The following is a 25,742-nucleotide window of genomic DNA, read 5'->3' on the forward strand; positions in this document are numbered from 1 at the left end:
TCAGTTTATAGTGAGCACGTCACTCTGGATCTCATGGCTCAGCTGAGTCTGGAGGTCACTCAACTTCTTCTTCAGGCCAGACAGCGCAGACAGAACGATGGTTTCGGGGCGCAGAGAGCCGCAAGACTCCACGTTGTAATAAAACCTGAGGGTACAAGTTGGGGAGGAAGTTATCAAGTGCTCTGTGCAGAGGTGCAAAACCTGAGAGCACCCAGTTGCAGCTCACCAGGACACACCACAGGGAGATCTGCTGGGAGCCCCAGCCACCAGCACTGCTGAGCTCCCAGCTGGGCACAAGCCAGCACTGCCCTGCTACAGTAGCAGCCACAGACCCCCACAGAGCTCAGAGCAGCCCTCAGGACCCTCCAAGATGCAAGAGCACTTGTGAGATTTTCCCTTCTCAGCTATGTGATGTGAAAGCTGCACCAGGAAGCTAAGACTGGCTGTCTGGCTGCAGGCACTCCTGCAGCACATATCACCTGGAAGAGAGGGTAGCAACAGCAATCAGAGCATGAGAGACTCACACGGGTGAATAATACTGCTGATGACATCAGTGTCTCCGACATCACCCTAAGCCATCTCTCCAAGCCTCCTGACTGCAATGCTCTACCTGGTAACAGGAACTCAGAAGAGTCACCTAATATCTCCCAGAGGGCAAAACCTGCCGGGCCTGGGCACATCACCAGTTAACTGCAACTCCTGCTTTGCTTTTTAGGGAGCAGCAGCTCTCTGTGCTGGCAAACTCTGGTGTTGCATATCTGACTCACACCAACAGCAAATGCAGTGCACCCAGCTCGATCCCCCACCTCCCAGCAGCACGTCCAGCTCCCTTACCTCTCAGGCTTCCCATTGGGGTCATATGGAGCCTGAGCATCCTCCTCATCAATCTCCGAGTATTCACTCTTGGGCCTAGAATCAGAGAGCAGGGAAGGTCAGCATCGGATCAAGTCATGGAAAAGAGCTCAAATTAATGTAGCCCTTTCTATTTCCTCTGCCTTGAGCAGTCTGAGAAGCCAAGATAGGAAATTCCATGCCCACCACGTTCTCCTGCTGGCCTCCCTCAGACCCAGTGACGCCAAGAAAGGCTGATCCTCATGTCCTGTCATCAGTGGTCCTCAATAAAACTGCGCTTCCCAACCAAAGCCTCCACCTGCAACAAACTGCTGGGAAAGACAAAGCATTTATGGACCTTCACGTTACTTGCCACATCATCTCTTACTGAAAACGGGGCAGAGACTGAATCTCTTTCCACCACGTCTGCTTTGAGAGTCCAGCTGCATTCCAGTGCTCTGCCAACAGCTCAAAACACAGCGAGTATGTAAAACCAAAACCAAAACAATCACTATCCTTGGACAGCAGAGGCATTTGTCTCTGTATTGTCTTCACCAGGAGCAAGATGAACTTGGAAAGAAATCCATTATCATCAGGGAACACACAGCAATCTAACAGCAATCAGCATTTCTTTCGGTCCTTCAAGCTTTGACACAGATTTTGTCAAGAACCTCTCAAGAGCTGTTTCCAGGCACCCAGCTTGCTGCACCAAACACCAGGCTCATGAGGACGCAGCCCAGTCTGCCACCAGACGAAGGAATCTGCATCAGCACTGCCTTGGGCCACCCAGACGGGTAACGCCTCGCTGCAAAGGGACGCGGGCTCAACCTGTCACTTCTTAACATCCAGCACCACAGACATGAAACCAGAGAATTTTTTTGCGGCACCACAACGAAGCCTAAAATTATTTCAAATCCTGATTTGAAATTCCACATCACAGAGACGTTCCTGCTTCGCAACCATCCAGCCTCCAACCCGAACAATCAAACAAATTTCGGTGCCATTTTCCTGCCACGAATCCTTTGGCAATTACAGAACTCTCCAGTTCTGCCCCCAAAGTGACGGTGACAGAGGCAGGTCCTGCACACCAACACTTCTGATGTGCTCGTGGCAGAGATACTGCAGAGCAGCAGCCTGCTTGGCCCACCCCCACCCAGACTGACTGAACCAGCCCACAGAGGCGTCCTGCAGAGCCCATCAAAGCCAAGCTTTGGGGTTTTGTTCCTTTGGGGTTTGCTCCTTCCACCCGTAAAAATGGCCTGGGATTGCTGCGGGCAGATCTCAGAATCTGGGCAGAGTCCCTGTGACAGAAAACACCTGGCAGACAGCTGGAGGTGTGGAATACAGGCTAACTGCTGCTCCCAGCAGCTCCTTTACTGACAGCTGCCTTAGCAAGGGGCAACTTAAACAAGGCAACGCGTTTGAATGTGCAGGCTCAAAGCGGACAGCGAGGAAGAGCGACAGGCCTTTTTGGAGTCAAGCCTGGCAATGCGGGGCCTGGGCAGGAGGAAAACCTGCTGAGCCCCTTCTGCTGCACAGCCTCCTGTCCAGCTGCAGCTCCGCTCAAGCTTCTGTTCCCCCCGGTTTCTGCAGTCCCTGCACCAAATCCTGCTTCTGCACTGAGGTCTTCCCGACCTTGGCAGCTCTGCCTGCTGCCCTGCAGTCACAGCAGCTCATCTGCTGTCCCTTCTAGCTCCTGCTCGCTGCTGCCTCTGAAGCACCCTGTGCCTCTCTGCTGCCAGCTCCAGCGTGCTCAATGGCAGCACGTCTGCTGGGTGGTCACTAAGATGTGAGTTTGTACAAGAAAAAGCGACTCTTAGTGACCCAAATTACGCCCTGGGCTAAAATGACAGAATCACAAAATGCTCTGGCTTCAAAGGAACCCTTAAAGACCACCCAGCCTTGAAGCTGTACTGTTTTCTGCTTGGACACTGTGTTGACTGTAACTCTTTGAATGTGGCTATCCAGCCAAGTCCCTGTCTTCCTTAGTTTTCCCAACTGTACAGTAACTATTGAGTTCCTGAACCATTGATGGAGCACCTGGGGAAAAGGACCTGGTCAGTCCTGGGAGCACAGGTGAAGGCAATTCAGCTGTGTGATAAGAAGGGGTGGAGCCTGGCTGCACCTCTCTCAGACCTCATTTAAGGGCTGGCTGCCACCGGGGAAGGATCTCTGGTTGGAGATTCCTCTTTTGTGGAGCTTTTACTGTGAGTCTAGATCTTCAGAGACAGGTGAGCACTTCCCTTCTTTCCTTTCTAATGTCTTCCTATTGTGTTGGTCTCTTTGCTGTTACACCCATCCCTATACACCTGTGCAGCATCTCTATTTTCTTCCCAGGATACGTGGCCCTGGTTCCACTGCCTATGTAGTTCCTTCCTTTGACCAGGAGGTCGGCCATACTGGTCTCCTGCCTTCCTTGCCTGATCTCTTATAAATGGGAATTAATCTTGTGTCCTAACAAAAACATCTCCGAAGAGCTGCCAGCTCTCTTCTGCTCCTTTATCCCAAAGGACAATTTCTCAGGGGGTTCCACCCATTAATATTTTACAAAACTGAGAATTTGCTCTCCTAAAATTAAGGGTCCTGACTGTACTCTTTGTTTGAGACCACAAAATCCACAAGGGCACAATTAGCACAGCCCAGGTTGTCACTATTCTTGGTCTCTCCAAATAGTTGATCTGTGTTGGCGAGTAACAGACCCAGTAACTGCCAATTACTAACACTTCACGTGCTTTTCTTGTGGCACAGGTTCTAATGAAGTGGGTGGTTGGATCAGCTTTATGTGGCTGGTTTATCTGTTGCTCAGGTGCTCTTCATTCTCCCTACACAAAGCATCTGACTGTTGTGTAGGAGCTCTTCAGGAGGCGGGGGAAACTGAGTGTCACCTGGGAAATCTTCTCAAATCCTTCCTGACTGATGCAGCCTTCGTTTATCCCAGGGGGCCAACAGCAGTGAAACAAAGATTACAGAGACACCCCAGCAGTTAGGTTCAGCAGCCCTCGAGTGTCAGACTGAAGCTCTACGGCTGCAATTGTACTGGATATTGCAGGTTGGCCTTCAGGCTGCATCTCGCACCCCAAACAGGGCCAGCCTGGCCATGTGCTTTAGCCAACCATGACGTACCACTCCTCTGGCTTTGGGTACACCGTGTGCCTCAGCGCGTTGTCTGGGTCGTACTCAAAGGCCACCCCTGCTGTGGGGTTCCACTTGGCGTGCTCCTTGCCGAAGCCCTTCTTGGCATAGGCTCTCAGCTTCAGCTCCTGGCCCTTCCGCAGCTTCACAATCAGGATGTCTACAGAAAAGCCAGTGTGAGAAGGCTGATGAGAAGAAATGAGCGTGCAGGATGGCACAAGGGAAAAGGCAGGAATGATTAGTGCCCAGGACCGTGCCACCAGAAGCCAGGCCTTGCTCGGATTCTTAGAGGGGCTCTCTATGTCCCCAGAGTAGCTAAGGAACATCCTGCTAAGTATGAAAGTTGCAGGCATGCCCAAAAGCACAGCTTAGGCCCCGAAGTACATGCTGCAGCACTTAGCATTTTTGTTTTCTATGTTCTCAAAACTGAAGAGAGCAGTGCTCTCTGACACAGGGCACTTGTTTGTTTACTAACACAAAATGCTAACCCTGCTGATGCTGGTGACTCTCAACTGGCAGTTTTAGATGTCAGTTCCAGGTTTACACAACTAGTAAACAAAGGATGGGGTTCAGAGAGACTGAGAGGAAAACTCATTTCCTTCAGCAGCTCTGACTCCCTGCTGAGTGCAACTCACCATCCTGCTCCACGTAGTCATTGGGGTCGTTGTCTCTGCTCCGAGATGTTACCTGCAGGAGAACAAAAGCAAGGAAACAAATGAAAATGCCAACCTCACAGACAGCATTACCTACAAAATGCCTGCAGAGAGCCACTGCAGAGTGACTTACAGCAACAAACACACAGCCCACCCCATTTAATGGAAATCAGGGCAATTTAGACAGCTGCAACTCAGTTTGTGACATTCTGCTCCACCAGACTGCTCTCTCCCACAGGATAAAGAGGGTCACAGCCTGTGCCCAGTGCAGCTGCTTGGTTCTGCAACAGTTCAGTCGCCCATGATACTGCTGGAAGATGATGCACAGCACCACAGCTGAAGCAAGAGACAGCAAGCTGTATCTATTGCTTTAATTAGGCACTCTGGAACCATCTTCACCACCAGAAGCAGCCCCCAGGCTGCGGTGACCTCTGGATGCAGGATTAGAGCAGGGCCCTTCCAGCTGACAGCTTTTTCAAATGTTCTCCATGAAGCCCCTTTGCATCTGCTCTGCTTTAGCTTTGCCAACCCTCCCCAAGGTGACTGGGCAAGAGCCATTTGGCAGCGCTGCTCTGGCCCAGGCTCCTCACACCTTGACATGCTGAGAGCCAAGACTCAGAAAGCTGGGGGCCTCTGGGCTCCTGCCAAGCATTTGAAGGGGCTGACCTTGCCAGAGCTCCGGCAGCAAGCGTGCAGAAGGATGCAGCAGCACAACAGGAGGACACAAGTGCACCTGCTCCTGGTGTTCAAGGCAAGACGAATAGGCTGCCTCACCCATGAGATGAGGATGCAGGGTAAGGCTTTAACAAGGCCACACTGGCTTAGATGTCATCAGACAGCAAGTGAAGAATGAGACAGCAAAAAGGACAATGGCACACAACTCTTTCTGCAAATATTCCTGCTTCATGCTCCCATGATATTCTAAGTGAGGATTTCAGGCAGTATGAGATGCTCCTGAAAGCCTTCTTTTGTCCATACCCCACACGTTAGCCACCCCAGCCTCAGTGGGAATGCAGAGAGGGGACATGCTGACAGGCAGAGGTTGCACAGACCGGAATGACACGGGGGTTGTTGGAGATGAGGTCACGGGATGTGACGTGCCGCGTCTGGTCCTCGTTGCAGCGGACATCAAGGGTGAACTCCACAGAGCACTCTGGACAGAATTCATCGCATGTGCAGTCCTGGAACAGACACAGGTCAAAGTGCTTTATGTCAAAGTGCTCTCAGCAAGAATTTATGGGGTTTCCCATCAGATTGAGCACCCACCACCGAAACAAGCACCTGAGACGTTTTGCTTTACTCACCCTGGAATACTGCATCTTATCCACAATGTCATCGCTGGTGAGTGGGATGAGACCTGTGGAAAGAGGGCAGTGAGACACGGCTGGGTGAGATGAGGGGAATGCAGAGGAACAGCAGCCTTGTGATAAAGGTGTTGCAACAGTCTGAGACAAGTTGTGCTCGGCACTCACCCAGTCTGTGAGCAATGAATTCATCATGGAGCACTGAGGAGTTGGCATCTATCTGGACCCAGTCAATAGCTGCAAGGAAGAACAAAATGAGCTGAGAACAAGCTAGACAAGAGGGAATAGCTCTAATCTAACAGAAGGTAGATCTAGGTAAGATATAAGAAATCCTTTACTCAGAAGGCATTGAGGCCCTGGTATAGCTGCCCAGAGAGGTTGTGGATGCTTCATCCCTGGAGGAGGCACTCAAGGCCAGGCTGAAGGGGATCCTAGGCAGCCTTACATTAGGAAATACTACTACGTTAGGAAATACTACTTTTCTGAAGGAATGGTCAGGCACTGCAATGGGCTGCCCAGGGAGGTGGTGGAGTCACCGACCCTGGAGGTGTTCAAGGTGTTGGATTTTGTGTTGAGGGACATGGTTTAGTGAGTACTACCGGTGACAAGTGGATGGTTGGCCTAGATCATCTTGTAGGTCTTTTCCAACCTTGGTGATTCCGTGATTCTAGTGGGATAGAGGGCACCCAGCACACGGCAGGGATTGGTGCTCGATGAGCTTTAAGACTCCCTCCAACCTAAGCTGTTCTCTGACAGCTGAGTGGTTGATGTGGGCACACAGAACTTTCCGGGTGAAAGCAGAAGGAGCCGTGACGACCGCCAGACAAAACAGCAAAGAAACCAGTACCTATAATGGGCACCTCCGCTATGAACACCCTCCGGATGGAGTTGGCCACGCTGCAAGAAACACCTCCATTCAGCGCGCAGAACCGCGGGCCAACGCCGCTCCCGCAGCCCCGCCCGCGGCCTGCCCAGGCCTAGGCCCTCCCCGCCGCCCACCGAGGCCCTCCCGCTGCGCCCCCTCCCCTCAGCCGGCTTCGGGACGGGCCACCCGGGGCGCCTCTCACGCCAGGTCGGTGTTCTCGATGATGAATTTGACGTTCTCGTCCGTCAGCTCGGTGATGCGCACCGTGGGCTGGTTGGCGTACGGCATGGCCGTCCCCGATGGCGCTCTGCTAGGCCGCCGCCGCACCCCTCCCGCCGCCCTCGCGCGCCCCCTGCCGCCTCGGAGGACCCGACCCACCCAGCCCGCCGCGGGAGAAGCAGAACAGAGGCGTGCGGAGGTGAGAGTGCGGGGCTTTATTGGTGCTGCGGGGAAAGGACGCTCCATCCTCGCTCCGGTGCGGCTTCGGAGCGCGGGGCTCCGTCCTCAGCGGCGCTGGTTCAGCCCCGTCAGGTTGGTGATCTGTGGGCGCAGAAGATGGGGCACTGTCAGACCCAGGCAGTGGGGGGAGCGCAGCAGGGTGTGCGTAACGCGCGATGGGCCCCGCAGTGGTGTAGAATCCCGATTAGAAGGGGCTCGTACTGCTCGTGGAGTCACTGGCTCCATGGCACCGCCCAAACCCTGTGTCTGTGCTGGGAAATGCTCCCATGCTCCAACCGTAACTGCAGGTGGAGGCAGAAATGCTTGAGAGCTGCTGCAAATAGTGAAAACCAGGTCTAGTTTATGCAACAGGCAGTTTGGCTTTCTCGTGTTGTTAATCATGAGCTCATCCTGCAGCTTTGGACTTCGTTTTATGCTGTATTACAACCCTTTTCAGCACAGAAAAGCAATCTGGGCCCAAACTACCAAGAAAATCATCTTTATGAGCATTTAAGCTACAAAGAACAACTTTCTTTTATGCTGTCATTTAGATTAAAGAGGGAAGACACGCTAGTGTTAAGTGTGGAAGGGAGCATAAAGATTCTGCCCTCACGGCCTCGCTGACTTCAGCATTACTTACAGTAACTGCAGCTCCCATCAGGCCCTGGGCAAGTGCTTTGCCAGTTGACTGTACCTAGGAGACAGGAGAATTAGCTTTCCTCTGCAGTTACACTTGTGGGTACCCAAACACAAAGATGCCAACAAACATGCATTTGCTACAGGAAGATGCTGATATAAGCCAAGTGCTGCAGATAAAGGCTACCCGAAGATAAGAAACAAGGAAGGGATTTCCTAGGAGCAGCACACAGCTCCTAATTGCATCAGTCAAAGAGGGGCACCTACATCTTATTTTACTGCAGCATACATAAGCAATGACTGATGCAGAACTGCCAGCCCCCAGTACACCAGGGGTCTTTCAGCAAGCGTGAGATGGAACAGCCAGCCTTGTCTGCACACACACTGGTACATGAGGGATGCTGTGTGTGCCTGGCACGCAGTGTTACCTGCTGAGCTGCACTGCTCATGTTCATGGCATCAGCTACTCTGTTTTCCAGGAAACGCCACGTGTCTTCGAAGTCAGGGGACGTATCCTGCATCATCACCAGTTCTGTGGTGTTGTAGATGCCAGTGAGCACGGCCCGACGAGTGTACCAGTTAAACTGCAAGGGCACGGATTGAGAGAGAGATGAGCTGAGCACGGGGCACAAGAGTGGCCCTGCAGAACCACAAGGGAAAACAACACGCCATCTCCTCATCGTGCTCCCTCTGGTCAGAGAAGCTGCTCAGTAAACAGCCCTCGGACAACGCATTCCTTCCTGACAAACTGCAGCTCGCCTCTGTGACGCAATGGGCTGCCAGCCAGCACGGACATCTGACAGCACAGCTGCTCCTGTGGCAGCAGGCAGAGATTGTGAGTACTGGCTACCACAATCCACAGAATGCAGAACTGCCTGCTTCTAGTTGCAAGCATGCACCCACAGCAAACGTACCCAGCTGGTCGGCTGCGTTGTGCGAGGGTTGAGCTTTGCCTTAAAGGCTGCTAGCAGGAGATGCAACGCTCAGATTCCAGATCTGACGGCTGTGTTTAGAACTGAACTCCAAGTGCAGTTTGCACAAGGTACCAAAGTGTAGAAAGGGGACAAAGTGATGACAGAACTGTGCAAGGGATCACGGAGATGCACCTTTCCCAAATCCTATCGCTGGAATACCAGTATTGCCTGCTCTGTCACTGGATGTGTCATACACTGCTGGCAGCAGTGCTGTAGGATGTATTACACCAACAGGTTACACAGTGCAAAAATGCACAGCTACCTCCAACTCTTCAGTTTTTCCAGTTGCTCTGGATTCACTAACAGACAAAATGTGTATGTTTAAAAACAGGTCTTCAGCTTCATTTGCTGCTTCCTTCATTACGGTGGTTAAAATGTGCAAGTACCTAGAAAAAAATACTGGCTGTTCCATTCATGATTATAGTGCAACGGGAGAATGGAAACACTAATTTACTTTTGAAAACAGTCAAATGGAAAGCTGTGCTGTCTGCATCACCACTCACAAACTGGGACGAGGTGATGTGAGTGGTCACCGTTTGCAGACGGATCTCTGATGCATCTGAGCCCAAACTCCTGCTCCTTGTATAGCATCCCACAAAAGCACTTCAGTGAGGAAACTGAGTCTGTTTGACCTTCATAAGCCATAAGGGACTTGCAGTCCCTGATGCAATCACAGTCTTTCAGGTTTTCTTTTTCTAGATTATTCCTTTAATTTTTTTTTTGTCCTCTATTTATTTTCCACTGCAGTAACTTCTCTTTCATACTCAGATAAAAGCAGTTTATTAAAGTAGTTTGTTAAATGGTTCATGCAGCTTTTCCCTACATCTATATGAATTAAAATAATTTATTAATTGTTTTAACTAAGGTTATAATTTCCTTTTATTCCCTGCCAGAGAGATGAAAGCTTTAATAAGCTACTCGTATTTTTAGGTAGATTCTTTAAAGTTTTCAAGTTAAATCTGTGAATGCTGCTGTTGCTGGAAGAGGCAACCGCTTGCTAACTGAATTGGATCGACTTCTTAAGTCTCAAAATCTCAACAATTTTGTCTGTCTCCCCCAAAAAGAATGCTGATTAATTGAAAGCAGGTCCTTTTAATTTGCACAACTCCCATTGGAAGTAATTTGCCCTGCTGGCTTCTGTGTTTTGTTGGAAACTATAGTACAGCTTCTGAAGACCTTTGGGGACTTCTGAAAGCATCTCCTTCATTCAAAAAATGGATTGTATCAAGAGAGACCCAGCTCAATGCCTGCTTCTACTTGTCATTTTCCTGCGGCGCAGATGGGCAGAAGGAGCCTCTCTGCAAGGTGCAAGGACTTACATCTGTGGACTGGTCTCCAGCATGGTGCCATATATCATCAATCATGTTGGTGAGGAGGTTGAGGCTCGAAGGGATGTTATGTGGGAGCAAGAGGACGCTGACAGCCTGAGAAAGAAATACGCAGATAAATGGAAGAGTCAAAGAGAGGAGGACGCTGTGTGAAAACAGATCAATGTTTCTTTGCTGTGTTATCTTTTCTTGTTGCTGCTGACTGGCCTCCAGCTCCCAGTGAGACCTCCAAGCTCTATTCACTGGCACTGGCCTTTCCAAGCAGCAAGACTTGCACAGAGCACACAGTGCAGCAGCTCAGCTCATGACTCAGCCGTGTTCATGACACCAGTGCTCCTGTGTTGGCTCCCTGAGCTGCCTCTCCAGGCACAGAAACAGCACAGGCCAAGATGACTCACCCCTGTGCTGCGTCCCTGCGGGAAGGGAGGCAAACCTCATTTCTCTGAATTTGACTTTGAACTCAAAGCAGCTATGAAAGGCAGAACAGACAGCCATAATGGCCCTCCTGAGCTCCTGCAGCCTTTGAAAATACTAACAACGCCCGGAGAGTTTCAAACCACCCACATCCTTCACCAGACAAGCTATGCTAATCTGTAACAAAAACCATGAATCCTATCTTCTCTCTCTGCAAGGAGAGCTGGGTTCAGCCACCCAGAGGCCAGCAGTGACTCTGGACAAGAAAGGCTAACTTTGCAGTGACCTTTGCAGCCCAAGACTGGGAACTTTGTTACTGTGGCTGCAATTCCTTTCTGATGTTGCAAAGAATAACTTGAAACTTCCATAAGAATTTTGAAGCATAGAGGCTTCCCAGTACACAGAGCTATCCTCAGGTTGTCAAGGGTTTGCCACCTGCAATAGAAAGCAGGCAGTTTCTTGCAACAAAGCAGTAATTCTGCATTTACAATCATCAGATGATCCCAGTGCTGCTAGAACAATGCTGCAGGGAGCCTGACACTGCAGTGACACTGTAAATACAGCTGAGCAGACACCCAAGTGTTATTCCCCGGGGATCCCAGATGGGTGGAGTGAAAAACGGAGAGGTTTGCCTTTCTGGAAAGGCAAGAAATAGTTGTTCTAAAGAGACTGCCTTCCTCCAGGGCTGCTGTCCTCTTGAAGGCTGTGAATCATTTGAAACCAGCGAGGGTTTCACTTACAACCTTGACCTATTCTGGTGGAGACCATGTTGAAGGCCACAGGGCGTTTTAAAAGCACACACATGCAATCCTCATATTCGTTTTGTACCTGTGGCCATTTCTCAATATATGGAATCACCATCCTCAGCCTGGCTTCCACAGCATCTCTCAGGAATTGATCCATAGGCTTCTTCCTACAAAGCACATCCAAGATAAACAATTATCAACTTGAGAGATCAATCATTTTCCCACCTCGGTGACAGAGATGCCAAGTATTACGTATCCTCTATGCCTGTACTAACTCTCCATCTGGGAAGCTGGTATGGTTTGGGTAAATTCTTTACGTTCTTTACTTAAAAGTATCCAGTGTGTCTGGGATGGCTAGTGCCTGCCAAGGAAGATGTCTCTTTATACCCAATACTCACTCTGCATTGCCCAGCTGCACTAGTTTTTGTTCCTCCTCCAGCAGGTCAGACAGCTTGGAGTTGCACTGAGACACAAAGTGCAGGATCAGCTCACTGCCGTCGCTCTGAAACATCCCTGCAGCAGCAGCAGAGAGACCAAGGGTCTGCAGGGAGAAGGGGAGAAGCACAGACCAGGTCACGCTAAGCAAGATCCAGCCAGGAAGTACGTCGTATTTATTCTGCACGTGATGCTATACGATTTAAAACAAAACAATACTGCATTAAAAAAGCACTTTCTGTATGTATTTTTCCCTCTTTGGGATCACTGTATTGTGCCTGAGTGTAATTCTGACAGTGTTACCCTGCATTAGTTGGGATTTGTTCCTGCCCAGTACCATCTGCTGACCGGGGTACACGGCCCAAGCGTATGTGGGGGAAGCATGCAGGCCTGGCTGTATTTGAACTTCAGTTCCATCTGGTTCTTTGCTTCTCTCCCACATACCTTGGCTCCCTCTGCAATGGCTTCAGCTGTCCAGCCATGTTCAGGCACAAACTCCAGCGCTGCTGTGAGGATTCGTTGCTGCAGCTGCTCCTCGCTCTCATAGTCCTCTGACTCCTGGCCGCCCTGGCCAGTGTAACTATGAGAAGGCATTGGTACAGTGAGGGAACATCACCACACGCACAGCAACCTGGGCTCTGCCAGCTGCTCGCTGTGTGTGGACATGTCCCATGGTCTGCTCATAGCAGACATCTCACCTCCTCCTGTAAAATCCTTCCCTCTCCTTCCCAGAAAAGGGATTCCTAATGACCCTTCACCATGAGAGGAGAGGGAAATAAGAGAAAGCTCAATCCAGATGGTGACGTGGAGACCAGCTGGCCTCAGATAACACACTTCTTAAAAAATAAACAAAACAAAAAACGACTAAACTAACTCTAGGTTTTTCCAGTGGGGCCTTTGGTTACACACATATACACACCACAACTGCAGATTTACAAAGAAATCCAGCAGTGAGGGCTGGTGCTCCCCCATGAATGCAAGTCCCATCCCAGGTCCTTGATGGATGGTGGCGTTAGCACTGCCACAGCTTCTTGAGGCCAAAGCCACGTTAACCCTACAGGCAGCACTAGAGAGAGACACACAGAGCTCTGAGCAGCACTACAGAGAGCAGCTGAGATACCTGTGCTGCGGACTGCACGCCTCCTGCTCCGGGAGGGGATCTGCCTGTTGTGGGTCAAACTGCTGCTGTGAGGACGGTGATGGTGGGTCCTTCCTCTGCTCCTCTGAGGCTCTTCTCAGTGCAGCCGAGGCATGGAGGCCTCGCTGGGGTGCATACAGCTGGCACCTGAGTCCTGAAAGGGAAATTGGGGCTGGGACGTGTCCCTCCAACACAAGGTAAAATCATAAAATCACAGAATGGCTTAGATTGGAATGGACCTAAAAGATCATCCAGTTCCAACACGTTCTGTAAGCTGGTTGCTCGCCCCAGCTCAGGCTGCCCACGGCCCGATCCAGCTTGGTCTTGAACACCTCCAGGGATGGATGGGGCACCCACAGCTCTGGGCAGCTGTTCCAGCTCCTCATTGCCCTCTGAGTAAAGCACGGTGTCCTGCCACCTGACCTAAACCTCCCCTCTGTTAATTTAAAGCCATTCCCCCTTGTCCTGCTGCTATCTACCCTGCCAAAGAGTTGCCTTCCCTCCTGTCTGTAGGCTCCCTTTAGGTACTGAAGGTTGCAATGAGGTCACCCTGCAGCCTTCTTTTCTCCAGGTTGAATAAGCCCAGCTCCCTCAGCCTGTCCTCATAGGGGAGGTGCTCCAGCCCCCTGTCCAGCCACCTTTGTGCCCTCCTCCGGGCCCTCTCCGACAGCTCTCTGTCTTGTTTGTCCTGGAGGCTCCAGACCTGGACTCAGTACTGCAGATGGGGCCTCACAAGGGCGGAGCAGAGGGGGACGATCGCCTCCCTGTCCCTGCTGGCCTCTTCTGACGGAGTCGCTCCCTGTCCCGCTCCTAACTCCCCTCACGCACACGAAGGCGGCACTCGCTCTCTCCGCCGCATCCCCTCACACCCAGGCAGCGACGCGCAGCCCCTGCGACAAACACCGGGAGACCCCGCAGCTCCACAGCGCCCCCTCGCGGCACCGCTCCGCTGCCCTTCACCTCACCTTGCCCCGCCCCGGCCCCGCCCCACGCACGGCCACGCTCGCGGCCCCACGCGGGCACGCGCCCCCTTCACCCGTCGCGCTCCGCGCGCTCCCTCACCCGCGCGGCCCCGCCACAGCCGCCAGCCCGCACGCCGCAGGCCGCTTGCCGCCGCCGCCGCCATCTTGGAAGCGGGCAGCGGCGGTGACGCGAGGGGCGGTGCGTGATGACGTCAGAGCGGGACGGGGGCGCCGGGCGAGCGTGTAGAGGTGAGCGGGACGGCGGCGAACGGGAGCTTCGCTTCGGCGCCGGGTTGGCTCTCGCCGCCCCGCCTGACCGCCGCGCTCCGTTCCTCTGCCAGGTGGAGATGGAGGAGTTCGGCGTCGCCGCAGGGCAGCGCGTGGCCGTCATCTGGGACGGATCCTCGCCGGTGGGAGCGCTGAAGGGCTTGGTGGATTCCGTCCGGGCCTCGGTGGGAGCTGACGGTCGTGTGGCCGTGGAGAACGTTAACCAGCTGTGTCAGTGTAAGAACCACCTCAGTTTTTCGCTGTCTGCCTTAAAAGGAGAAGGGAGTTCTGCTCGTGTGTTCCCTGGTTTGTAAGTCAGGCAGCAGCCGTGGTTAATAGCTGGCAGTGCAGCAATAGGGCAGTGCAGCAATAGAGCAGTGCAGCAATAGAGCAGTACAGCAGTACTGGTGTGTTCCCTGCTAGTGTTTCAGCCAGCACTGCTGCTCAGTTTGGGGCACCTCAGTGTGTCCAGAGAACAGAGCGGAGCTGTAAGGGATCTGAGCGCAGCTGTGGGAGTGGCTGAGGGAATGGGGTGGTCGTTTGGAGAAGAGGAGCTCGTGGATCTGCAGTCCTGATAGGAGGATGTGGGGAGGAGCCAGCCTTTCTCCCAGTGACAGCGATAGGGTGGAAAGTAATTTCTTGGAGTTGTTGAGGGGAGGTTCAGGTTGGTTATAAGGAAAAAAGCGTCTTCTCAGAGCAGTGATTCACTGACATGGGTTCCCATGGCGGCGGCTGAGTCACCATCCCTGGAGGTGTTCAAGAAACGTGGATGTGTAATACCTAAGGACGTGGTTAGTGGGCAGTATTGGTGGTAGGCAGACAGCTGGACTAGTTCATCTTAGAGCCCTTTCCAACCTTAATGATTCTGTGATCCAGTTACTGCTGTTGTACATAGGTACAAGAGATGAGGGGAGAGGCAGAACTGATCGTTAAGCAAATATTTATGAGTGTGTATGTGCATAAAATTGTACTGTCTTCATCTCTCCCCCTGCAGCGGCTCACAGGGAGTCCAGTTTCGATGTGATTCTCTCTGGTGTGGTACCAGGCAGCACAGCGCAGCACAGTGCAGAGGTACTGGCAGAAATAGCTCGAATACTGAAGCCTGGGGGTCGTGTCCTCCTGAAAGAACCCGTGGTGACAGAATCAGGTAAGAGAATCTGCATCAGCCTCGCTTTCGTGGCAGCAAAGGAATTCCTGCGAGAATTAGGCTGAAATGAAAGGCAGCAGGAGCACTGGCTGACAGATTTTCGTTATCCTGAAATGCTAACGTGAATAGTAAAGGGTTTATTTTGTTTAAGACATGTAAAGTCTGCAGTAGGTGGAGTGTCTTATTTCAGAAAACACATCTGTCAGGCTGGGATTTTGGTGGATTTGCAGTGAAGTGCATTTGGGACTATTAAGAGGTGTCTAAGAGAAGAAGCCCATGATGAATTTTGGGTTAAACAGTGAGTAATAGAGTAACAGAGAGTAATTGCTTACTAGAGCAAGGCTCTGGAGTATTATGGTTTTGAATATAGCAATCATTATCAGTTTATGCTTTGAAAAATTCACGAGTTGTTCATTGCAATATGAATTCAAAGTGTTTGGGGGATTTTGTTGTTTTGTGGTTTTGGTGTGTGGTTTGTTTGTTTGTTTTCCTTTTAATATTGATGTTAATTGAGTTGAGGAAGGTTTTGGCGTATGTAGAACAGATCTGGAGCTAGAACCACCTTTATGTTCTCAAGCCACTATTCCAATGAACAAGCTGCTCTGTTCTGTTCCTGCTTTTACTGGAGGGGGCCCGCTTTAGAGCTATGGTTTGAGTACTTTGTAAAGGTCTCTTGCTCTTGCAGGTTCCAAGCACCACATCTGGTTTTCAGCGACCGCTATTCTTGTTCTTCTTGCTATTTCCTGCTTTTGTGTTTTCCAGGTAACAACAGCAGGATCAAGACAGCAGCCAAACTCCCTGCAGCTCTGACTCTCTCTGGGCTGGTGGAAGTGAAGGAGGTACGTTTGTACTTACTGCTTTCAGAATTCTCTCCTGCTGTTACCTAAAAGTAGATGAGGACTTGATGGGTAGCAAGGTGTTTAGCTGCCCTGGTTCACCGTGGATGTTCATGGATGCTGTCTGCCCCGGCCTTTTCTTCCTGCAAAGGTGCTGTTATTCTTTAGGGCTGAAGACAGGAGGGAACCTGTCTTCTATCATGCCTTCTGGTTCACTCCATGCTGATCAGCCCTTTGTGTTGCACTGCAGCTGGGACTGACTCTTCTGTTCTCTTCTGTTCTGAGGGATAAGCAACTGGAGCCAGACACAACTGATTATCTGTGTTCACAGGAGTAGTGGATGGGGCAAACTGAAATAAGGGGGCTCAGTGTGAGAGTAACCAAAGATCTTGCATTGCAGCTGCGAAAGGAACCTCTGACCGCAGAGGAGGCCCAGTCAGTCCGAGAGCATTTGGGCTACCAAGGCAATGACCTTCTCATTGTTCAGATAGAAGGCAGGAAACCCAATTTTGAAGTGGGATCTTCAAGTCAACTCAAACTGTCCTTTGCCAAGAAAACAAGTCCTTCAGGTGAGGCGTGATGTGAGCTGAATGTGGGAATTGCCCTTCTCTGAAGTGACCAGCATCCCTGTGGTAGGGAGTGCTACCTAAATGTCTGTGGAGTGGGGCTTTCCAAAGTTGTCTGAACTCTCTCATTGCTGGAAATAGATGGGGCAGTGGCTGGGGTACTTACTGCTTCTTGTTTTGTTTTGGATCCAGGAAAGCCCTCTGTGGACCCAGCTACTGCTAAGCTGTGGACGCTGTCTGCCAGTGATATGAATGACGAAGAGATGGTATCCATTTTTTTTTTTTGTGAGACCTTGCTGTCATTTCTTCTCTCTTCTATTCTAGCTAATTTCAGTCATTCCTCTTGGGAAGCTTTACAACTTAAGAGGTAGAAAAGCATCCCCAGTGCAAAATTTCTCAGCTGCTGTTTGAGGTGTTGGGTGCCCACAGGTGTGGTGAGAATTGAGGGAAAGGCATTGTTGAGAGGGAATGTTTGCAGTGCTAGTGCTACAGCGAGTGGTGTTTCTGTGAATGTAACAGCAATGTCATTCCCTACTGACAAGTCGATTTGTTGTGTGTTTTGTTCCATGGTATATTCCAGGATCTTTTGGACTCTGATGAGCTGTTGGATTCAGAGGATTTGAAAAAGCCAGATCCAGCCTCTCTCAGAGCTCCGTCCTGCAAAGAAAAGGGCAAAAAGAAAGCCTGCAAGAACTGGTCAGTGTTGGGATTAGCATGTCAGTGTGCCTCCTAACTCACAGCAATGGAACCTTAGAGTTGGATGTTTTTAAAAAAGATTGTGGGAAAGCATAATTCACTTGGTTCGTGTCCTTTCCTTATCTTGGCTATCTGAAGGTAAATCCAAACACAGTGAGCATTGGCTAGCTGTGCCAGAACTGCTACAAACTGCCATACTGGTGTGACCAGCAGTCTTCTCGGAGGTAGCTACACAGTTTGTGCAGCCTTCACTAAAATCCTATTCCCACTGATTTTAGGGAGGAACAGTTTATGTGGTTTAACTGCTTTAGAGTCATTTCCTTCTTGCTTCAGCTGGAGGAGTGTGCTTCAACGCTTGTTTTGCAAATTGGTATTGGAGAACAAAGTACAGAGCGTGAGAGTCCCAGAGCCAGCTGTGTTGTGTGGCAAAGTGAGGGCTGTTGCATGAGAGCAGTTTTGGAACAAGGATTGTAACTCATGGCTTTTAAATCGGAACGATGTGAGTGACTTCTTTCTTTTCTACAGCACGTGTGGCCTGGCTGAAGAGCTGGAACAGGAGAAGAAGAGCTCGCAGCCCAAATCTGCCTGTGGAAATGTAAATAGTCATTTTGTTTGTATATTGTGGTTTGCAGGGTGCAGTCTGTGTCTGAGAACAGTTTTCTCTGATGACTGCTCACTAAAGCAGCTGCTTACTGCTTTTAAAACACTGCCTGCTTCTGCAGAGCTTCTGCCTTTACCATCTCACCTCTTAGAATGGCCCCTGTGCTCTGCACCAGTTTGTTGTGTGCCTACAGTGCGAGTGCCACCTTCACAGGAGGCAGAGTAGACAGTGACCCTGTGCTTCACTTGCTCACCAGTGGTCTCCTTAGGGAAGATCACCTTATGGGAGTACAGTTAGGGAGCTGCTAAAGCCCAGCACGCAGCAGTGCCTAGGCAGAGCTGCCCTCCTGTAGGGCTGGGCTGGAAACTTGGTTCCTCTGTGTGAGTGCAGTGCCCTGCACCAGCTCTGTTACCTGCTAAACAAGACGTGCCCAGAGGAGGTGGAAGGGAAGTGGTTTCTGTGCTGGCATATGCTGAGGAGCAGGTCGTTTCTCTAGGTGGAAGAAGCATGTAACGGGAGCAGAGAACTGAGAGTTGCCATGATGACAAGTGTTTTCCTGTCTCTTGGCAGTGCTACCTGGGGGATGCATTCCGCTGTGCCAGTTGCCCTTACCTGGGGATGCCTGCCTTCAAGCCTGGAGAGAAGATCCTGCTGAAAGAGAACCAGCTGCACGATGCCTAAGAAAGTCATCTCTGAGCGTCCTGGAAAGGACCTCCCTGCTTTGCCATCAGCCTGAGATACAGAGGCTCTTCGTACAGCTCTCCTTATCCTCTCAAACTCATGCTCTCTGACCAATACTCCTCGTGGGGAGGGACTGTAGGGATTGACACTGCTGTGAGCTCATCACACGTAATCAACTTTGGGCTAAGAGATAATCTGTGGTGGCCAGTGGTCTTGTATGTATTAGACTTCTTAATGTTAAGCCTTATTGTAGCTGCCTTGACTCGATACTGAGATGCTGGCCGTCCCAGCACATCTCACCAGCAGAGGGAAGTGGAACTGTGTCAGATTGACCTTGTGTGCCATGCTAAGAGCCTCACCAGTACTTCCCCAAGCCCACGTTGCTCCTTACCCTTAGTTTACGTTGTGCATCAGCAGCTATGGCTCAGCTCTCAGGGTGACACTGGGCTCCTGTTTTCATCACAGCAACAAAGATTTGCCCCCCCTGAGAGAATTGCTGCCCTTAAGGCAGGGAGAAAATTAACCTTGTCCTCCCCTGCCTCTGACCAACAAAAACACAAGGGCAATCTGAGACCTCCGCCTCTCTTGGTGGTTATCAAGTGAGTTACCTGCAGTGTCCAGTAAGTGAGAACATAGCAATAACTTAATTTCTGGTTGATACTGACTACTCTTTATTTATTTGCATTCTTACTGCTAATGAAGCATCCTCACAGGTGCAGGATCAGGGAACTCGTGGTGCTCTGGGCCAGGCTTGCTTCTCACCTTGGGAAGGAGAGGAGGAAAACACAACTTGCTCTTCAGGATGCAAATTCTTGTCACTGTCCTTCCTCAGTTGCACAATAAACTCATGTAGGGATCTGGGATGAAGAGCTGTTCTTAAAATAAATGTGACCAACAGTCAAGCATTTGTGTTAAACTGCTGTTAGTGGCGTTTTAAGCACGTTTCTTCTTTGACTTGGTTTCTGCTCGCTCCCCTGAGCTCGGGGCCATCAGGGACTTCTGGAACCCTTTCAACGTTGGCTTGCAGGGTGCATCTTGAAATTCTTGAAATTGAATGGTCCCCGTTCTTCCTAACAGAATCAAGATGTTGAGATTCGCTTTTTTTTTATTTGAAATAGGTTTCAGAAAGAGCCTTACTTCTGGTTGAGTGAGGAGAAAGCTGGCAGGGAGACATGAGCATGAGGGAGTTCATGAGCCAGGCAAAGCCTGTGTGCATCAAGGGGCAGATGCTGCTGTGCACTCTGTACTCTGCTTACCTGGGAGCCAGGTTGGTGGAGTGACCTCCAACATCCCTTTCTCACCCTCCTCCCAAGTCTCTGGTTCTTGCTGAACGACTCCCAGGGAGCTTCAAATCCTGCAATAAACCACCTGTCCAGCAAATCTGTGAGTGCTCCCATCTTGCAAGCAAAATAGGTAAAAGCCTTTACATGTCAATGACTTGAAGGATTTCATTGCTTTTTTCCAGCCTCACTGGCAGCGGAAGATCTTGCTGTGATCAGGAGAAATATGACTGAGGAAGCTGGTATAAATCCTTTCATGGGCAAGATTGTTGTAAGAGATGGGCTCCCTGAAACGTTGTGTCTCCTGGAGCAATGGGAGTGGAGCCTGCCTGCCCAGCCAGGAGCTGAGTTTTTCAATGGGAAAAGTCCCAGATAAAGGCAGACCTTAAAGTGAGCTCTGCTTTCCTTTCGGGGGCAAATAAGATAAGAGAGAGGGAGGAGGTGGCAGAGGCTTTTGTTTCACCATGATTCCCAAGACTGGAATTTAAACAATCTGGAAACACTTTCAGATACCGCAGAGTTCAGTTAATGATGGTTAAGACTGTATAATCTCTTCAGGCAGCATTGCTTGTCTTTGCTGTCTGAGAGGCCCTCAAATGGGGACAGACTTTGGCAGTGGATATCTGCTGGGTAGGACTACACTGCCATCAAGCTGGTTCTGAGGAGTATTTATCCTTTTAGTCCCCTTCCCTTGAAAACCTGAAGGTTTTTGAGAAGAAGGTGGATGCTGCACTGAGGGCCGTGGGCAGTGGGCATGGTGGGGATGGCTTGGTGCTTGGATGGTCCTTTGGTGCTTGGATGATCTCAGTGGTTTTTTTCCAGCCTTGATTCTATGATTCTGTGCAGGTGGGTCGGATGCTTTGCCCACAGATTAAAAACCCCATCGATCTGATGGACAGAAGACAGCTGCCAAGCTGTACAAAGCGAGACCTGGGAATCCACTGCCTGTCTTCAGTCATTCCAGATATGGACTCGGAGCTGCAGCAAGCATATGGATCTGCAGGGAGAGGCCCTGGTGTGGGTGCATGGATGCCTCTCTTCTGCCTGGCTTGCTGTCGCTGCGTGGTTTTCAGTCTCCTCAGCCATGCCTGAGGATTTTTGCTGGCTTCTCTGCTCTGCTGCCTCCCTCCAGTGGCTGTGCTCTGGCTCTCCTGCTCCAGGTCCTGGTGCACAGCAAAGCCCAGTGCTGTCAGCTGCTCCTGCCAGCATCACTAGGGCTGTTGGTGGGCACTGCTGTCCTGGGGACGTGGAAATGGCTTTGCTGTAGCTGCCCTTTGTGCAGAACCTGAGGGCATCTGAGCGTTCTGTGCCCCATTTCCAGGGCATCAGGTGCACAGGTTTTTAAGAAACACTTCCTTCACAGAGTGCAGTCAGGCATTGGAACGTGCTGCTCATGGCAGCGGTGAAGTTCCACTGGAGGAATTTAAGGCACAGGTTGACAATGCACTGAGGGATGTGGTGCAGTGCTGGGACTCTGTGAGTCAGGCTGATGGCTGGAGTCATCAATTCTGAAAGTCTTTTCCAGTCCAAATGAGTTTGATTCTATGAATCAATGGTTTCCTTGGCCAGAGCCATTTTCCTCCCCCAGCCTCTTCCTCTTCTGATCCTTTTACTGCCTCCTCTTATCATTTCACCACTCTGCTTCCCTCCATCTTTCTCTTTCTGTTCTTCTTCCCCAAATTCTCTTCTGTTTTCTCTCCTCTTTGCATACCAACCACACATACCTCAGGAGCATTCCTCCTGCTTTTTGTTTTGGTTTGCTTTTCATTTTTTCCCCTTGCTCTGGCTGGGTTTCCCTACTGTGATCCATTCCCTGCTCCACTCCATATGCGTTCCCATTGCCATTCCCACTCTTAGCCACAGAGAGGTCCCTTTCTCAGCATGCAGGGAGCAGGGCATTGTGTTTATTATCACTCCACGTTCATCTGGGCACTCATGCATGTGATGTATCCTGTGCGATGGCATCTTTCTGAGAACTGTAATTCTGAGGCTTGGTTCCGGATTTTAAAATGCTCAATCTGAAAAGGCAGTTCCCCATGTTTCCTGCTTGCTTTTGCCAAAGCCCTTGAGATTTCAAGAGGTCATCTCAGCCAGTTCCTCACGTTCTCACGATAAGTAACTCCATGTCTTGCTTGCTTCTTTATTGGGGTCTTCGTTGGCTCTGGCTTGCTCCTGTGTGTCCCTTCTCTGTTGGACCCCTCCAAGCTCAGGTGTGAGATGGAGGCAGCATTCTGAATGCTTCCACTTCCTCCAGGTCACATCTTTGTGGTTCTTCCTCCTGGTTAAGCAAGAGGCTAAGCCTTCTCTTTGCCTTCCTCTTGTTTTTGATGCAGTTACACAAGCAGAGAACCTTTTGCAGTCTTCCTCAGTTTTAACTCATTTTGTGCCTTTACAACTTAGCATCCCGGTCACTTTTTAAGTACCACCTCCTGAGAGTACAGGAACAGGAGGTCAAGAAGGTGAGCAGAAGGCCAGCATTCATCCCAGGGTACTAAGATGTCACTGCAGGACCTCTCTCGGTTATTTTGCAATGAGAAGGGTAAGCTGATGGGTCAGATCCGAAGGGTTATCGCACATGGGGTTCCGTCAGGCTGGTGGCCAGTCACTGGTGGGGTTCCTCAGGGCTCCATTTTAGGGTCAGCTCTCTGGCACTAAGGCAGCCTGCTGGCAATGCTCGTAAGGCAGGGCTCTTGGTAGTCGGAGTTCACTGCTTGCCCATGGCCAAACCTCGGTGCCCATCAGGACAGTTTGTTGTTCACATCAGCTTGATGGACACGGTGTCGGGACAATATTCAGAGACTTACAGAAGAAAGATGAGAAGGGACAGGTCGTTGTGGCAAGACTACCTGATGTAAGATGCTGATGTGAAACTAAACGGGAGAAAATGGCACTTGGGAGGAGGGTAGGAGGGAGCACAGCGAGCGCTGCTCTCCCAGGGCCACGTCTGCTGGCAAAAAGTTAACACAGACCATGGTCAGCTGGAGAATCACTTCCTCTGCTGGATCTGTCCCCTGCTCGGAAAGGGCTCCGGGGTGAGGGGAATGGGGAAGTCCTTCCTCCTGTGCCCATGGGGTGTGCATTTCACCCCTCTGTGCCGGGGACTGGGAGCGGTGGGGTGGAACCAGCAGCACACGTGGCAGGCTGTGGCGTGTCTGTGTCAGAGCCCAGGGCACGTGCCTGAGACAAGACCATAGATGGAATCAAGCAGCAGAGCGAGGGGATAAAGCTGGGCTGAAGCTCACTTTGGGAACCCTAGCTGAGAGTGAGCCTCGGCGTGAAAAAGGAACTGCCTGCGCTGGTGCTGGGAGGATGCAGCCTCCACGTCTCCACCGCACGTGATTTGGATGCTGGAGGTCTTCTGGAGCAGTGGCCAAAGAAGGAGCCATGAGCATCCTGGTGGTGAAGGGCATCCTGCCCCTGCTGCTCCTTGCCTGGCCGCCCGCTGGTGAGTGCAGGTGCTGTGCCCTCATCCTGCCCGGGAAGGGGGAAGTGGGGCACTGCTGCTGCCGGGGGGGCCTGTGGGCAGGCAGCTGGGTGCATCTGTTCTCAGCTCTGTTAGGAGTGTGAGAGGATCTCAGGGCTGCAGCACCTGCCCCTCCAAGACTGCCTGCGGGGAAGTTGCTGTGGCTTTGAGCTTTTCTATCTATGCAGCAATAATGCACCTGCAGGAGGTTTGGGACAGAGCTGCTTTTCTGCCCACCCTGTGCTCCTCCAGAAGCTTTTAACTCCCCTTAGGCACCAGTGCCTTCACCACCTCCTGTGCCCAGCCACAGGAACATCAGATGGTTGGGGCAGAAGTAAGCCTGCTGCCTGGGGCTGGCATCCTCAGGGCCTCACAAGAAGGATGTGGGTATTTCACAGCACGAACCCAACTTCCCTGCTTCTTTTTTCTGCAGGACAAACGACTTCTGTGTCCTTAGGGTCAGATCTCACTTTTCACTGTCTGCCAAACAGCCCTGACAGCAAGGTGGTATGGTATGACACCTTATGCAAGAAGAAGAAGGCAGAGAAAGACACAGGGTCTGCTCTACACAAGGAAAATGTTTCTTACAACTTCACCTTTACAAGCGTGAATGAAAAGCATACCGGAAATTACACGTGCAAGATGAAGACCTGCCCCATTGCTGAAAACAAGAACCGCCCATGCAAGAACCACAAGGCCAAAAATGCTTCTGGCAAGAGTGAGCCAGGGATGGAGAGTGGGCTGTGTGCGGTGGGTTGGGATATGACTGCAGCTCAGAGGCTCGGGAGCAGCAGCTGCTGGAGGAGGGCACAGTTATTACATGCATGTTTTGCAAGCGGCACGTGCTGGTGGGATGTATCTGCTGCAAGGTACAGCCACTCGCTGTTTTATTTCTTGCAGGGAACCCGCTGTGCAGGTTCATGCTCTGGCCAGAGAATAAGACCATGCATGTGAAGTGGTGGACATGCCCAGAGCCTCCTGATAACTGCTTGGAGCACAGCAAGGCACATCACAATGACAGCCATGGCAGCATGGATGCAGCCAGCGCAGAGCCCATTGTGTGCACCGTATCCAGCAGAAGCTTCACAGGCACTGAAAATGCCACCCAAGGGATGGCTCCCAGTAAGTGACACTGCTTCCCCCAGTGGGTGCTACTGACTCTGCCTGGGTGCTCACACATGTCCCTGCTTCCAGGCTCTGACCCCAAGACTTCTCCGACCCGTGAGCCTCAGATTCAGGAAGGTGAGCAACCACGGCTCCAGCACGGAGCTGGAGTCCAAATCTGGAGCCTGCTGTGGGGACAGCAGCTCACGCGCGTTCCTGTGCTCCTCAGGTCTCAGAGCAATCATCTACCTGTACGCCATCCCCGGGTTAGTGGTTGTGACTCTTTTCCTCCTGCTTTGTATTTTGGTGTGCCTGTGCAGAAGAAAGCAAAAGGATGCCAAAGGTAAGGCTGAGCCTGGGCTGTGCTGCTGTGGGAGTTGGGGAGCATCTTTTCCATGGGCTCCTTGGGTAAAAGAAGCTGTGGGAAACCCCGACCATGCAGGTGCATTAAAAATAACAGCACTCAATGTTGGGTTTTTTTTGTTGTTTGTTTGTTTTTTTTGTTTGTTTTTGTTTTTTTGTTTTTTTTTTAGGAACTCCTGAAAGCAAGCATGCAGCAGAGATGAATCAGCTCAGCACGGTAAGGCAGTAAGAGCTTCTCATGTGCCACGTCCTCCCCTCCAACAAAGAGCACTGGCAAGTGAATGCTAACTGAAAGGGCTTTGGGGCTTCAGAAACCTCTGTGACAAGCCAGGCTCTCCTGGACAGTGGGAAATAACTTATGCCAGTCCCTGGGCACTGCAGAATAGAGAGCCAAAGGCTCTGCTCACTGCTGTCTTCCTCTACAGCCTCCCCCAGCACCTCAGACCGAGGATGTGACGTATGCAAAGCTGATCTTTGAAAGGACGGGGGCAATACCTGCAGCCTCAGAAGTGGTGTACACAGAAATAAAACCCCTGCAAAAGAAGTAGAGAGCTGAGGATGGCCACGCTGCTCTGCAAAGGGAAGGTCTGTCAGCAGGAAGAGTGAGAAAGGAGAGACAAGCAGCTGCTGATATGGCTGCCATAGCTTGAAAACCCGGCATTAGCTCTTATCAGGTGCACTGGGTGATGGATATGCTAGTAGAGCCCTGGAGCAGTGTTCTTCATTTCCTCACCGTGTCCACATCCAGCATCCGCTGCGATGGATTTGGCTCTGCTCTGATTCACACACCTGAAAAATGATAAGCAAAGATACAAAGGCATCATTTGCTGTGGAGAGATCCAGGATGGATACAGCCAAAGCCCACCAGTGACCGGCTGCCAG

At 51.1% G+C, this 25,742-nt stretch overlaps 3 protein-coding genes across 3 annotated transcripts; 1 reads left to right on the plus strand and 2 right to left on the minus strand.

The window, feature by feature from the left end:
- Nucleotides 1–7,073, minus strand: POLR2C (RNA polymerase II subunit C; the record flags this gene model as incomplete). The annotated part of the gene is made up of 9 exons (XM_079541341.1): nucleotides 1–145; nucleotides 835–909; nucleotides 3,955–4,123; nucleotides 4,599–4,650; nucleotides 5,669–5,797; nucleotides 5,921–5,973; nucleotides 6,089–6,157; nucleotides 6,768–6,817; nucleotides 6,988–7,073. 9 exons carry the CDS (start codon nucleotides 7,071–7,073, stop codon nucleotides 1–3), a joined length of 828 nt encoding a protein of 275 aa, XP_079397467.1.
- A 126-nt stretch (nucleotides 7,074–7,199) lies between these two features.
- Nucleotides 7,200–14,020, minus strand: COQ9 (coenzyme Q9; the record flags this gene model as incomplete). The annotated part of the gene is made up of 9 exons (XM_079541549.1): nucleotides 7,200–7,325; nucleotides 7,864–7,917; nucleotides 8,288–8,443; nucleotides 10,153–10,257; nucleotides 11,404–11,488; nucleotides 11,720–11,862; nucleotides 12,201–12,336; nucleotides 12,877–13,048; nucleotides 13,957–14,020. The coding sequence occupies 9 exons, from the start codon at nucleotides 14,018–14,020 to the stop codon at nucleotides 7,290–7,292; spliced, it is 951 nt and encodes a 316-aa protein (XP_079397675.1). The 3' UTR covers nucleotides 7,200–7,289.
- A 183-nt stretch (nucleotides 14,021–14,203) lies between these two features.
- CIAPIN1 (cytokine induced apoptosis inhibitor 1) lies at nucleotides 14,204–18,650 on the plus strand (the record flags this gene model as incomplete). The annotated part of the gene is made up of 8 exons (XM_079541487.1): nucleotides 14,204–14,360; nucleotides 15,118–15,270; nucleotides 16,033–16,109; nucleotides 16,507–16,675; nucleotides 16,865–16,938; nucleotides 17,253–17,368; nucleotides 17,894–17,963; nucleotides 18,540–18,650. 8 exons carry the CDS (start codon nucleotides 14,204–14,206, stop codon nucleotides 18,648–18,650), a joined length of 927 nt encoding a protein of 308 aa, XP_079397613.1.
- Nucleotides 18,651–25,742: the final 7,092 nt, after the last annotated feature.

Source organism: Tetrao urogallus, assembly GCF_951394365.1.
Source record: "Tetrao urogallus genome assembly, chromosome: 12".
NCBI classification, from domain to species: Eukaryota; Metazoa; Chordata; class Aves; order Galliformes; family Phasianidae; genus Tetrao; species Tetrao urogallus.